General features: G+C 43.0%; 1 protein-coding gene across 4 annotated transcripts; it reads right to left on the bottom strand.

The window, feature by feature from the left end:
* Positions 1-312: 312 nt before the first annotated feature.
* Positions 313-14,063, bottom strand: gata2a (GATA binding protein 2a). 4 transcript variants are annotated; one of them, XM_056404387.1, is made up of 6 exons: positions 13,766-14,063; positions 9,031-9,468; positions 7,581-8,155; positions 4,709-4,867; positions 2,222-2,347; positions 313-1,531 (listed from the first exon to the last, which is right to left on the bottom strand). In XM_056404387.1, exons 2-6 carry the CDS (start codon positions 9,257-9,259, stop codon positions 1,232-1,234), a joined length of 1,389 nt encoding a protein of 462 aa, XP_056260362.1. In that variant the 5' UTR covers positions 9,260-9,468; positions 13,766-14,063; the 3' UTR covers positions 313-1,231. The 4 variants fall into 4 exon arrangements, with proteins under 4 accessions (XP_056260362.1, XP_056260369.1, XP_056260352.1 ...); XM_056404394.1 differs by lacking the exon at positions 13,766-14,063 and adding an exon at positions 9,705-9,812 and having other exon boundaries at positions 4,709-4,854; positions 7,580-8,155; XM_056404377.1 differs by lacking the exon at positions 13,766-14,063 and adding an exon at positions 9,705-9,812.
* Between the last annotated feature and the right edge of the window lie 577 nt (positions 14,064-14,640).

Below are 14,640 nucleotides of genomic sequence, written 5' to 3'. Positions count from 1 at the left end.
ATATGTATGACTGTGTGTGACTCCGGAGCCCTTCGCTGGAGCCTGCTGTCTGGGTACAATGGTCCAGCCTGGGGCCTCAGCTCCACAAAGAGGCCTTCTCTTAACAACGCGCCATCACAGATAGAGGAGGAGCCTGACCAAAGCATTACCACGCTTAAGGGATCACAGAGCTTTCCTTGATACATCTGATATCACTTATGATTTTAATATTCAAGCACTCTTCATTAAAAGGAGAGTTTAGGTTAATGCTGTATGTTTGTGTATATGTATATGACAGAGTGACAGAGACAGACTAAACTGAAGAGGCGGTACTTCCGTATTAAACTTTATTTCCTTTACTTTTGTGAGATGGAAAAATGATAAAAACATACAGCTCAGGGACTTTTTATCTAAGATAGGTCAGTGTTTTTCTTTACGTAATAACCATGAAATTAAAATCATAAAAGTTTCCATGTGTCTTTGACGAAAGCTTAAAGAGTGAAAATAAATTATCGTAGCAATAATTATAACATCAAATATAACAACAATAATAGCAATTAAGCATTTATAAACACTTTATTTACTGTGTCTTTTTTCCATAAAAGTCCATTATTAAAAACAGGTGAGCGTTGTGGTGGTGTACAATCCAGCATGTGAGGAGAGCACTGGTTTATGGGTATTGTAGTCTGGGCCTGACTGGTTGATAACAGGCGTACGAGTGTTGTAGCTGTCAGCCAGTCTTTAGACCTCCAGCACTGAAGAGTCTGTCCGTCCACAGCAGTTGCGGACGACAGCCTGGGGATGGACGGGGTGCACGTATCTCAGTTATATAATGAGATGGTCGTGAGGTGGAAACAGCGGTTCTTTTTAAGACCTCTCGTGAGTCTCCTGTTACAGGGTCATGGAGAGGTGGGTACCAAAGTGACTTAGTAAAAATAAGCAAAAAGAATGACAAGCATCTCCATTCACTCCATTCCTTTAAGCCTCAGTCACCCAGGGACTTAAGAGCCCCTCGTCACATTAGCTCTTCACAGAGTCCGCTAAAGTCCTGCTCTCTGCAGCGTCCCATCAGTGAGGTCAGGCATGACGTGACCTTCAGTCATTAAGTCCAACTGAAAGTCCTTCCCCTCCAACCACTGTACATGACGCAACAAGTCTGCTCAGCTTTCGACGTGATGTGAAGGCCATTTAGTGTTGATGGCGATGTGGTGGTGGCTCCTACAGGCAGAGGAGTTCTGGGTCTGGAGGGGCCTCAGTGAGGCTCGGCCCAGACCGGCGAGCGATTGGAATGGTGGGGGTGACCAAATGAAGGGTGAATGGGTGTGGGAGTAGGCAGCATGTGTCCCGAGTGGCTGAACGGGGGCAGGTGACCCATGTGGGCCATGTGACTGGTGAGGCCGGGTGCGCTGCCGAAGGGAGAGGCCTTGTCGTGCATGCACTTGGACAGCTCGTCGAAGCCATCCCCTGCTCGTTTGTTCCTCTTAGACTTGCTAGACATCTTGCGGTTGCGTGTCTGGATCCCTTCTTTCTTCATGGTCAGGGGTCTGTTAACCTGTGGAGAGCAGCACGTTAGCTCAAGGCAAGCCAGACAAAAGCTGCACTGATAGTGTGAGTACTACACTATAGTGGTTGTTTTACTACATTATGAGCTTGTTTATCAGCTCATAATTTAAAATGTTACCAGGAATATGTCACATATTGCATTGCATATTAGGATTTACATGCATTTCTTTCATGGTAGCCTAATATTATGTGTTACACCAGTGTGAAATAGATGCTGTAAATAATGAGCAGCTGTTTTGCATACATAGCTCCATTATCAGGCGAGTCAGGGGCGTTTTTGGCTTTTGTCTAATTTAAAACCAAACAGAACCGTCCTGGTCAATATGAATACATGGGGATGAGGACGGGGCTTGGGCTGAAAAGAGCAGCCTCAGACAAATCCTCATCAGTGTAACCGACGCCGTTACACTGAATGACAGTCCCACCCTGCAGCCTCTCCTGGGAGTAACGCCCCCCATTGAAACAACGATGGATTAATAAAAAAAGACGACCGGTGGGTTCTGCTCGACAGGGTGAGCAGGCTTCGCCTCCACACTCTCACAGTTTCTCTGCTCCTAAATCGATACAAACTGTCCGCCCACTTGACCAGTTAACGACCAGCTCCCCCTCTTACCCTCCTCCTCCCCCCATAACCCGCACTTGAGTTCAGTTTCTTCTTTTTTTTTTCCAGACTACTTACATTGTGCAGTTTAAAGTAAAGGCCGCAGGCGTTACACACCGGGTCTCCGTTCCCGTTGCGCCTCCACAGGGTGGTGGTGGTGGTCTGGCAGTTTGCACAGCAGGTGCCTGCACGTCGAGCAGCGGACTGAAGGAAGCAGAGAAAACACATCATGAATAATGAGCCATTCACATGTTGTAGTGGTCCTACAGAGGTCAGCGCGGACACCGAGCTGCACAAAACCACTGAGTATCACGGTTATTTAGACACCTATAGAAGGCTTATCATTTATCAATTCTCCTATTAAAGCCACAGCAGTGACATCGCATGCAACGAATTTGTGATTTCTGCCTCAGCACAAAATCAATAAGAGACAGAAAGTTTTTCTTAAGTTAAACGGCGGCACGTGGACTTTCGTGAGGTTTCAACTTTAACCGCAGAACCATGTGCAGAAAAGCATCAAAAGAAGCGACACTCAGACTGGAAAAAATACTTAATCCTCTATTTAAAAAAAATTGCATGTATGCAGACCGCTACAACCATGATCAAATTTTCTAATTTGCGCAATAAGATATGGAGACATTTTTCTAGAGAATGCCTTATTCTGTACACGCCTGTCGGTAATTATCATATTTATGGAATTAAAAATAAGTATGCTGGTATTAACAGGTTATAATAGAGGCCTTGTGTAAACCCTCTCTTTATTCCTGATCCAGGGAAACTGGGCTACAAGTCGTGTAAGACCCGGTGTCCTGTCTGGCAATGTGCTCCTGCGTCCATTGCGGATCAATTCTTCACACATAATAAGAAACATTAGCTTTACACGCAAGAACCCTGCGGCACTTTGCTTCACGAGCAGCATCCAGGGTTTTCTTTTAATTAATTTCAGGTGGACTCTTTGCTATTGACCTGGAGAGCAACAATAACTCTGGTCATTTCATACGAAATGAAATATGTAACCTATATTTAAAAAAAAAAAAAAAAAAAAAAAAAAAAAGCCGCTGCGCAATAAGACTGTTCACTGCCCACTGAGAAAGACAAACAAGAGACGGACATAAATCCATTTATTTTCCAATCCCCGCCCCTCACGGTCTGTCTCTTCACACATAAGCGGCTCCTCCAGTGTTGTGATAATCTCTTTACAGTATATGTCAGTCTGGCCATAGAGAATGCAGCGCGCTGGTTGAGGGCGGAAACAGCCGGGAGCCTGACTTCCTTATCTGGGCCGGGCAGATATCCGGATAGGAAACAACTGGATGCCCCTTTGAACACAACTCTGAAAAACACTTGAGCTGAAAATGCAAAAGCTACAGCCACATGGGCCGACCCAGTGGAAAATGTAATGGACTTTTCACGAGGAGGAACGAAGTGGATGTGGTCAAGGAACAACACGAAAAAATATGATAATAAAAAAAAACTGTTTTTTTTAATCGAAATATCTTTACCGATCGATTGAAAGCGGCCAATTTACTGACAAGTGGAATGACCAGCTAATGTTAATGAAGACCATTAGACCCAGGCTACAGCCTCCGCAATAATAATTGCCTGGGTAAATGAAAAGCCCAGATCTCTTTTTAATTAAAGTTAAAAGGTTAAACCAGTGCTAAAACTTTATATTATTTAATTTTTCTAACATTGATTTACATTATTTCCCCATTGTTGTTGTCATTTTGATTATTATTATTATTAGAACTAGTATTTACTGTGTACCTATCTAATTTTTTCCATCACTAATATTTATTAATTTATCATAGGTGGTATGCTTATCTTTATTTCTACTAACCAAATAACAGAGGAAATAGTCTTCATTCATAAAAAACGTATTGTTGTTTGTGGCGTTTTCTGATTTTCTAGACAACAAAGTGGCTGGATTTGTTTGTTTGTTGACAAAACAACACTTCCGTAAAAACATAAAAATAAAAAATATTTTTTCTGCTGATTAATAAAGGACTCAGTTACTGTGAACTTTGCACCTTTAAAATGATAAAAAATAAGAGGCTATAAAAAGATTAGATAGATAGATAGATAGATAGATAGATAGATAGATAGATAGATAATAAAAATTAAAATTAAAATATGTGGATTTCAGAACAGATTGGAAACCATAAAATATATAAATCATGTCACATAGAAATGTATCCAGCTTCAGTAAGTGGTAAATGCCAGAAGTGGATGTGCAGCTGTGGAGCAGTGGTACATCAACAACAAGAACGTTCTGTGTCCATGCTGCTTTTCATTTACTCGAGCATGGTGTTAACTAAAGCAGCATGGGCATTGGTATCAGTAACAGTATCAGAAGTACCAGCAATAATGATAGCAGGAACAATGGCAATAGTAGCAGTATTGTAACAGGCCATGAAGGCGGATCATCGGGGGGTGAGAGGGACACACAATTCCAGGAAGATCATAGGGAAAATATAACTTTCCTGGAATTGTGCTGCCGGCATCTGCTTTGTGCTCATATTTGGGTGCCTTCTCTCAGAGTGAAGCACTGCAGTGAGAACTTACCAGTCTACGTTTGGGCTTGATAAGTGGTCGGTTCTGGCCGTTCATCTTGTGGTACAGTCCACAGGCGTTGCACAGGTAGTGGCCGGTACCATCCCGTCGCCACAGAGGGGTGGAGGTGGCACCACAGTTTACACATTCACGGCCCTCTGCATATAGTTCAAGAGAAAGAGACAAAAAGAAAATTTATATAATTAAAAAATTCACCCTCTGTCAGAAGCAACAGCTGTCCAGCCCAACCGGGCAACTGTACAGCGCCGAATGACCCTAGATGGCCCTGTAATATGAAGTCCAAATCTGTCTCATGACGGTGACGATGTCCATATGAGCGTGGAGGTGTACCAAGTGTGCATGGCTGTCATGGACACAGACACTTCTATGTAAACCGATCCAGAGTGGGGAGGTCACAGACAGCCAGAACATGTCCAGAGGTGTCCAACAAGAAGAATGAGACACACCATCAAATTAGGACTACATTATTCATCAGCTCAGTGGGCACCCATGAGTGGAAACATAAGTGTGTGGAGGTGGTATTAAATGTGCCGGACAGTGTTGCAGTCTTTAATGAAAAGCTTGCATGCCAATTGTCTGCAATTAATAATATAGAAATGGGGTTCAGTCCAACATCGTTTTGGTGAAGTTTGTATTATTCTCAAACTGTGACTGGATTAGAAATAGACCTCCTGTGCATTCCTCCATAGAAAACCCTGCTTTTTTAGTTATTCCCACATGTTCTCTTCTCCCATACAGGTTTGACTGACTTCAAACAGCCTGTTGCTAAAGAGACCGATTCATTTAATTCAAGTATCCCTCTCTCCCTAGAGCATCCTCTCATTATTCTTGTTATAATGCTAGCGACACCCAAAGTCCCACCCTCGCTCGACAATGGAATCTGACCTTAGCAAAAAGCTATGTTCCTTTTGAAATGCATCTCGGCGCTTTTTTGTACCTCCCTTTTCTTCCTCTTAAGTGTTTCGTAAGTCCAACGACCACATTAAAGCAGATCATTAATGCTTAAAAAATTCACCAGCAATGACTGATCTATTATGTCTTATGCAATGTATAGTGTTGAAATGAGACCAAAAAAAGGAAGATGAAAGCTAGATAAGAAAAGTTAAGGTGGAGAGGAGGGGTAGTTTGAGTTTGAGGTTAGTTCAACAGGAAGCCACACTACAGTAAGGTGTATGTGCTGACAGCTGAAATGTCATTGTGGCATTTTGCACAACAGTCAATCACCATTACTGGCACTGGACATCGACTTTGATAGATAAGAGTCTTTTTAATGCCGTGGCTGATATGTTTGTGTTACTGATTCAGGCACAGTCTGGCCAACTTCTTTTAAATGTCACAGTATAACATTTCTTTGCAACAACAGCTCACATTCACTCGGATTAACAGCCAGTGAGCATTCCCCAGGTGTATTAAAAAGCACAAGGACAATGGATGACAATATTGATAATTACACAGCTACATTTAGAGCAACTTGTCAACAGTCTAAGATGTCTGTTGTTACTTTTTGTCCATTAATCCAAAGTACAACAGCTGGAACAATGTAGGGAAATTACAGAGCCATTACCAGACTGAGTTGTTTTTCAAATGTCTGCACATTAATGTCAGGCATAAAGTCTAAATATTACTTCCAACACATGCAGTATATTGAATCAGGTGCTTGTCCAGACATTCAGAAAATAGGCTGTGTTTTATTATAAACAATTCCACTGGCTTTGAGGATTTTAGGTAAGAGGAACACCAATTATGTGCATGCTTAATCAGGATTACTCAATGCACTGGTCTCCAGACCTACAGTGACAGTGTTATTAAATATGCTCTCATCTACACATAAAAGCAGATCAACTGTGGACTTGGTTGCCTGCACTTTGTGTCAGTGCACTGGGCCAAGGCCATGCTTAAAAACACAAACAGCAGGGCTCTGTCGCCTGTGCTTTGTTAGTACTGGGGAGAGCGGTGGGCGGGGTGGAGGTCGTGATTTGTTCACTTGGAGGTATACAGGATATGGCAGGAGCCAGGGCGTCGTGACTACTTCATTTTCTAAGTGCAATAAACGCTACATTTAAAAGAAAACAAGCCAACAGCACGATGAAGAGGCCATTTGACTGTCAAGTCAGAGTATAATTGAATAAGTTGATGTAAAGTTCTTGTGAGATGTAAAAAAAAAAAAAATTTTTAAGTAATTTTCCCCTTGTGTTACAGTCTTTAATCTCTGTTTAAACACAAATATTACGTTTATTTTTTCGCCAGACCAACATATGTAGCATAAATCAATTAATCTAATTAGGTACAGTCCCACTTTCTTTCCTTTCAGGCGACCTTCGTACTCCAGAAACGTTTAATCGTGCGCGTAATGACTTTAACTGGACATTTAGTAAACAGTTGACCTCGGTTAGTCTGAGGTGTTTCATCTATGGTTGATTCTTCCCCAAAGTGAAGCTGTGTCAGTGGACGGATGGGATAACGATAAGATTGTGCAGGGCAGGTTTTCAGTGGAGAGAATGTTCAAAATGGAAATGATCTCTGTCTTTGATCATTGAACTACGAGAGCAACAATGCAGAAGTGGCGTCAGCATAAGTGCAAGAAAGAACTGACAACTAAAAAATAAATAACATTTAAAACCAATACTGGGGTGAATTCCTGCCTGACAATGCCCACACACTTATACAAACAAAATATATGACCGCAGCAGGCTGTAATAATATTACTACACGGTGACAAATAACACATTTATCTCCTGGTGATTGATAGAGAGTGTAACGCTTCAGCTCTCAGCAGAATAAACCATAACCAATTAATAAGGCCTTATCTGTCTGATCTTTCATCCGAGGTGAGGGGGAAACTCAAACACACGTGAGACTCACCTGAGCTCGATCTGGCTTTGCTTTTGCATTTGGGCGTAAAGCTGGAGGAGGACCCGCCGAGCAGGCTGCCGGGGTGGAAGAGACTGCCGCTGTACTCGTGAGGTGTATGCAGAGGGTAGGCCGGGTAGGTTGGGATGGGGTGATGCGTGGCCGCAGCCTGGCTGTTCATCGAGGCCAGGCCGCTGCGGAGAGGACTACAGCTCTCCATTTTCATGCCGTCCGTCAGCGGCACCTGGTACTTGATCGACTCCTTCTCGTCCATCCTGGTCGAGGTAGAGGTCGGAGAGGTAGGGCCGGGGTCCGGGGACACGTCTTTCGGAGGGGTAGGGGGGAAACTATAGAGGTGCGGGCTGGAGTGGGACGCTGGAGTGAGCGACGACACCGGAGCCGTACCAGTGTTGCTGCTGCAGGGGTAGCCGGAGCTGGTGGGATGCAGGCCGGGTTTGCTGAAGTGGCTGACCGCCCATGCGTTATGGTGGTGGGCGGCAGACAGGGCTGCTTTCCCGGGGTCCAGCCAGGGAATACCGGGACTGTGGATGAGGTGTGGTCGGCAAACCTGGTTCCCAGTGAGACGAGCTGAAATCCAAAAGAGTCTATTTAATGTTGCCTATGTTTTTATTTTAATGCCTCTGTAACACACCAGTCTTTGCTATTAGTTTGCAAAGCACAACAGAAAGCTCTCACCTGATAAATATTCAGAATTACTCAAGTCCGACATTTAGTTTTAGTTGTAGATAAAATACTGATTGATTAGATAATTAAAAATTAAAGAATTTTCTCACGACCGGTCAATTATCCAAAATATTTTCCGTTAGATGACAGTCAGATACTCATCTCGCCTATTAAAGATAGAGGCAATAAAGGCCTGCTGACTGCAGAAAAACACAGTAAAAGTGTGTCCTGTTCAGGACACTATCTTTTCATCGGCTGCAGCGCGCGGACTAAAGATTGTTATAAGTAAATTTGCGGTTTTTATTTTATATCCGGGAAGTGCTTTTCTCTCTCTCTCTCCCTCTCTCTCACTCCAGAACCCCTGCCCCAACAGAGAGGGGTTAAATGACATACTTCCCTTTCCTCTCGCTGTCATTCGCTAGAAATTCCTTTTATGTTGGTGAATCGGCCCAGAAATGCCAAGAAGGACTTTTTAAGCAAATAACTGGACACTGCATGAATTGTTAAGCTCACATTTACTGTACTAAATGAATAGACAATTTCCACAGACACACACATATATAGCCTACATAATATAATGCAAGCTGTGTTTGGTCATTGATATATATATATATATATATATATATATATATATATATATATATATACACACACACAGAAAACTTCAACAATGCTTCAGTAGAATATGTTTTTTTTTTCAAGCATGTTTCTGATTTTTCTCATCCTACCCAAACACCCCGTCAGATTTAATGTTCACTGTGAACTCCAGCGCATCTTACCGTGTGCTTGGCTGTAGGTGACCCTTGCCCGGGAGTTGGTGTAGTAGGGGTTCCCTTGAGAGTCCAAGTGGTTCAGAAACATGTCAACTTCGTCCTGGGGCAGTAAAGGTGCCATGGGCTCCATGTAGTTGTGGCTCAGACTGTGATGGTGAGAGTCCGGGTGCTGGCCGTTCAGCACCGCGTGATGGTGCGCCATCCACCGAGACTGATCGGCCGCTGCGACCTCCATGGCTGAGCTGGCCGTCTCCTCTCCTCTGAATGCGTCTGTGTGTGTTGGGCTACTTTTAGGCTATGTTTGCCTCCAAGTGGAAGTTAAATCCTCCTTACAATATAGTTCCTGAGCTGTGAAAGTCTCGGCTGTGTTTCTGTGTTTATTTACTTCAGAAATAGAATCCTTAAATAACCCGGTCTCCTTCTTTCTCTTCAGGGATAGCCTACCTGCAATGAGACGAAAACAAAATGTTAATTCATAGACACACGATGGCCGCTCCACTTCTTCCCTCTTACAAAGAATACGCTTACTTATATGTTTTATCTAACCATAGCGGTTAACAAGTGAAATAAACTTTGCACACTGAAGGGTCCTTGTGATTACAGGTCGAAAACAAAGTGAGTGTCGAAGCAATTCATCCCGTCTCCGCACACAGAAAAAAAGACATGTTTCCTCTGGATACCTGTTGCAATTTCGATCAGCTGACGGAAAATACAGCTTGGATGTGTAAACCTCCTGATCCGTGCAGTGCTCAGGCTCATTAATGAGATGTGGCGCAGACTGATGGGGCTGGCGCCAGAAAATTCCCATATCAAGCCACATGAGGCGGGGCCTCGGTTTGAGCCAATCACAGTCAACCCTGCCACAATTGGCTCGCTGCATCCCTGCTCTCCTTCTTTCAATTTCCATTTCCTTACACCGAAAAACTAAAAGACTTATCAATCAGCGGTGTAATTTCTCGGGGGTCTTTTTCTCTCATGAAGATCAGACTGAATGCACAATCGGCCCCTGATAATCTGCTTTTTTAGCGGCAGTTATAGGCATAAAGACCGACACTTAACATGGGGGGAAATCCATTTTGCACAATGTACGACTTACTGTTATAATAATTTGAAATGTAATCATGTCGTAATACAGGTCGCCTCCACCTGTATGAGCTCTGCAAAATGACCACGAAGGTGTAAACTATCAGATCATTTTTATGGCTTTGAAATGATTTTTAATTCTCGCTCTCAGTTCAACATTGTTTTTTTCTTTTAACATTTAAAGTCGCTGGGGGAGGTTCACATCACTAACAATAATTGTAAGTGTTGTTTTTCGCATACTGCTGCTATGTAAATAAACAGCGTTTTCAGCACCTCTAAAACCAACAGAGGAGGAGTCGATTTATGACCCCGAAGATGGCCCCATTGTTGGAAGAGCCTAATTGTCTTTAATTAGTAGCAGAGCATTCCTCCTGTGAAAACAGAGGTTTTGTCTCGGGGGCCGGGCAGTTTGCATACTAACGGCGCCTTTTTCTCTAATGGTGGCACCAGGGACGGGCGCGAGGCCTCACCTATGAAAAGCAATTGGTGATCATCAAAGTGGCCGTTAACGCCCTCATTCAAACCTCACAATGCAAATCAAAACAGAAATCAAAACCATTAATACAGGCGTATTAATTTACTCAATTTTTGTTATCATTACCATTATTTGCTGTAAGGACATAGTCACATTTTTAAAATTAAAGGCTATGCTCATACGCCTGCGTGCATCGTTTTTGTTACTGTTATTGTTTTGTGTGTGTGTGTGTGTGTGTGTGTGTTAGTGCGTGTGCGTGTGCGTGTGTGTGTGTGTGTGATTGACAGGGAATAATTGGAGGGTGCTCGGGGCCTAGACTGGCCGCCACGCCGACGCCGAGACCTGACGTCACAGAATCACAGTGGGTGGTAGTTTGCAGGGGTCGTAACGTGAGGCTTCTGATACCTGGACAAATTCTCCAGGTAAAAGACCTCATAACTCCACCGTGCAGGTCATCAGGGCGACGATTCACGCTCCGATCCGATGTAACTACAGAGTGAATGTGTGTGCATCTCTGTGCCTGTGTGTGTCAGTCATAAGTCATTAAATCACTGGCGTGTTGCCAGGGGGTGAGTTGATGAGCTGAGCCCTTTGAGCTTGTCAACTCCTTAAATCAACAAATTAGTGCATGTGGGGCAGCCGAGGGCTGGATACCTGAATAACTGACATTCCAGTGGAACTGCAGTGGGCAGGTGGAGAGAACATGCTTACCTTAATATAGTATTAATATACTACTCATGGCCCTTTAATAACTATTGTATAATAACTCACAATCATCAATAATACACAGTATGTCTAATAAAAACATGCAATTTTATGCTACAGAATAATTGCTGTCACACATACTTGAACCTGAAGCAACAACAACTCCCTCTGTTTGAGCTTGAATGGATTACCAGTGATGCTCTTGATCTTGAGGCTGGTATTGAAAGGGCTTTTTTTTTTCTTAGCACTGTAACATGTCACTGTAGGCCACAGTGGTCAGCCTGTGTTGCATTCTGTGTTAACCATTGGGCCTCAGAGAGTGGGTCAGAATCAGGCTAGCTGCTGCAGCATGCCCATTGTTGTTTGCATGTTTGCCAAATGGATTACTCAGCATGATTTAGCCCTCTGTAATTTATACCTTCATTAATCCCATTTGTATCTGCACTGGAACAAAAGATGGGAAAGGGTCTCGGAGGGTTAGTGGAGAGGCTTTTGTGGGGGGGTGCTGTTGCATTCCCTCTGTCTTTCTCAAGGACACAGCAGTATTGTTTCACACAGGGATGCTTTCCTGGACTGGAGAACACTATCCCTCTCACAACACCTCCTGTACCGAGTGAGAACTGTGTGCTACAACTGCATCGCTGTGCAGCCACAGTGGCTAATGAACAACAAGATTATCATTCCGATCCATGCTGTTATTAAATGGGATTGGCTTTATCTACCTGTTTGTTCCCATTGGGCACGGTCATCCATCATTATCCAGAGTGGAGGTGTGTGGCTATGTGAATGTGTGTGCGTGCTTGACTCTGTGTGTGTGTGTGTGTGTGTGTGTGTGTGTGTGTGTGTCTGTCTGTGTGTGTGTGTGTGTGTGTGTGTGTGTGTGTGTGTTTGGGGGGGGAGTGTGAAGAGCCACAGTGGGGCTTGTGAAGATAAGCAGAGCCAGAGAGAAGAGAATGACACAAACCAGCTGAAGCATTATTGTCCCCTTTACTCACGGCTAATTAGTTCAAGTCAGGGCACCGGGGGGCTTTATAGACACAAGCACCCAGACACAAAACCATATAACTGCTCAGAGAGGGGCCTGGATGCTGCTATGAGAGCAGCACTCACTCCCATTTAAGCAGTTAGAGCTCAGAATAATAACATTTCAGAATAGGGCAGGACATAACGCATGGTCTGCACACTCAACAAAAGAGATTATGGTGCATAAGATGATTTTTAGGTTCATAACCTTAACCCCTTTCTGTGCTATAAATACAGAACATTTATGGAGGAGTTCTCTACAGTACAATTCTACTGAGAAACTGTTTGATGAAAACTGTCAGATGCATCAGCAGCTCTTCAACAGCAGTGTTAAAATTAATTCATCAATTCACTAATTCATTTATTAATAAATAAATATTATTTAGATATGGCTTTGAGTTGCTCTTGTGCTCATAGCTTCAACCTAAAGCTGTCTGTTGGCTGCACCCTCCTGTCAGTCACAGAGCTCCACACCATCACTTCGTGTTGTTAGAATCATGTACACAGTCCATAAAGGCTCGTGCAGGCGACAGCACAGGTAAGCGAGAGAAGTTGGTATAAAAAGGTGCCATATATTGACTCCAGCTCCTTCATGCCTGTGGAGACCCCAGCCCGCCCCTGTCTCTGCTCCACCATTGTGGTGATGTGATTGCTCTTTCTGCAGATGAAAGAGGATTGCTCCAGTCATTATGCATTTTAAAGCCGTGACAATTGAATACTTTTGTCGCCACTAATATCATGCTGATGATACACTAATCCATTTCGTGATCGAGGGTTTATTCCAGGAATACAGCACCTTGCCCACGGCAACATAAAGTGGGCCACATAAAAACTGATTGTAGATAGTATTTACGTGACCGCGTGAAAATCTTTTAAGAGAGCTACTCTACATCTGGTGGGCGCAGATTATCTTTATTAGTTGGTGCATTAATTCTTCATTTTGGACTCATTTTTATTTTTGACATTTAGAAAATAATGTAAGCTACTAATCTAAAAACATAAAAAGAAGAGCAGACTGTGTTAGTAAATATAACAAAAGTAGCATAGCCTAATACCGTCTGTTTACAATGGATAAGACTGGTTACTGATGTGCTTCACGCCGTTTATTCAATATTGTGCCGCTATACAGATGCTATGGAGTTCAGACAGTTAATATCCGCAGAACATGAAGGGAACTATTATTAACAACGCGTAAAACCAACGTATTTCCTTAACATTCATGGGAACTATATATAAGTAATGTTACAGAAAAATAAAAAAAAACAATTGTTTGTTTGTTGTTGCTACAATAATGTTGATAATGAGGAGCTATAAATAAAAAAAATAAATTATTATCGCCCTACGTCCTTAGCTTTGAGTGTAAGTAGATTTTTTAAATTTTAAACGTCAAAAATATTTTCTACATAAGATTTTAAAATGACAAACGCGTAGAAAACAAACAAAAAAATGACTGACCTGCTCCGGTCTTACATGTGAGAAGAGTGGCTGCGCTTTCAGAGTCAAACCGGTGAAAGTGGATCCATCTGACTCACTGCGCAGGTTAGGCTCTTCTCTCCAAAATAACGGCGCAAAAATAAAGGACCGATGCGGAAAATGTGTCCAGACAGACGAGCCTTGCGTTTTAAAGACACTGTGGAGGCAACATGAAACAGCCGGTGGCTCTCAGTGTCATCACCTGGCAGGGAGCGGAGTGTGTCTGCGCTCAGTCTCTGTCTCCCCTCTCGCTGTATCCGAACCTCCCTGAATATGAGCAAAAACTTCTGTGGCCGTATGAGAGGCTGCAGCCGCACAGCAACGTAATGGCACGTCAGCCAGCAGCAGCCTGTCTTCCGGGTCCCGGTTAAATAGACAGAAACTGGGCAGCAATACCTGTTCCCAAGAGGTGATCAATAGAGTTTCACTTGCCCCTCACAAGGGGTCCCAGTATTTTATCGTGTTTCTTTTATTCTCTTTTCTTTTTTCTTTTTTCTTTTTTCTTTTTTTTTTTTTTTTTTTGGATCAAGGTCCCTCACGTCTACTTTCAGCTGCACAACCATCTGACAGACTTTCTGGTGTTGATTATTATTTAATGCAAAATTGTAGCCTAGGCCATACACGTTAATGGTGGTGGCATAAAAAGAACTAACTATTTTTTTTTCTTCTTCAGGCAGTAAAATAATAAAGAAGCTGAATAATTTAAAGTCCACTTGGTCCCTGCTTGTCTTGGGTGCACGATAACACACGCACAATCAATATGGACTTACTTTATATTATTAGCCTGGTAAATGGGTAAAAGCGCATTTGTAGACAGTGCTATTTGTCCACTCCCTCGTGTGTTGGTAAAATGGTCC

The sequence above is a fragment of the Seriola aureovittata genome, chromosome 2 (assembly GCF_021018895.1).
Source record: "Seriola aureovittata isolate HTS-2021-v1 ecotype China chromosome 2, ASM2101889v1, whole genome shotgun sequence".
Lineage (NCBI taxonomy): Eukaryota > Metazoa > Chordata > Actinopteri > Carangiformes > Carangidae > Seriola > Seriola aureovittata.
Note: the sequence above shows the minus strand (reverse complement) of the source record. Positions and strands in the feature narration are given on the sequence as shown.

Bases quoted from the DNA above. Each gene is read 5' to 3' on its own strand.
- gata2a (XM_056404387.1), bottom strand. From the start codon at position 9,259: ATGGAGGTCGCAGCGGCCGATCAGTCTCGGTGGATGGCGCACCATCAC. The intron at 8,156-9,030 runs GTAAGATGCGCT...TTTGGATTTCAG, and splicing joins CACCTACAGCCAAGCACACG to CTCGTCTCACTGGGAACCAG. The intron at 4,868-7,580 runs GGTGAGTCTCAC...TCTCTTTCTCTT, and splicing joins GCAAAGCCAGATCGAGCTCA to GAACTATATGCAGAGGGCCG.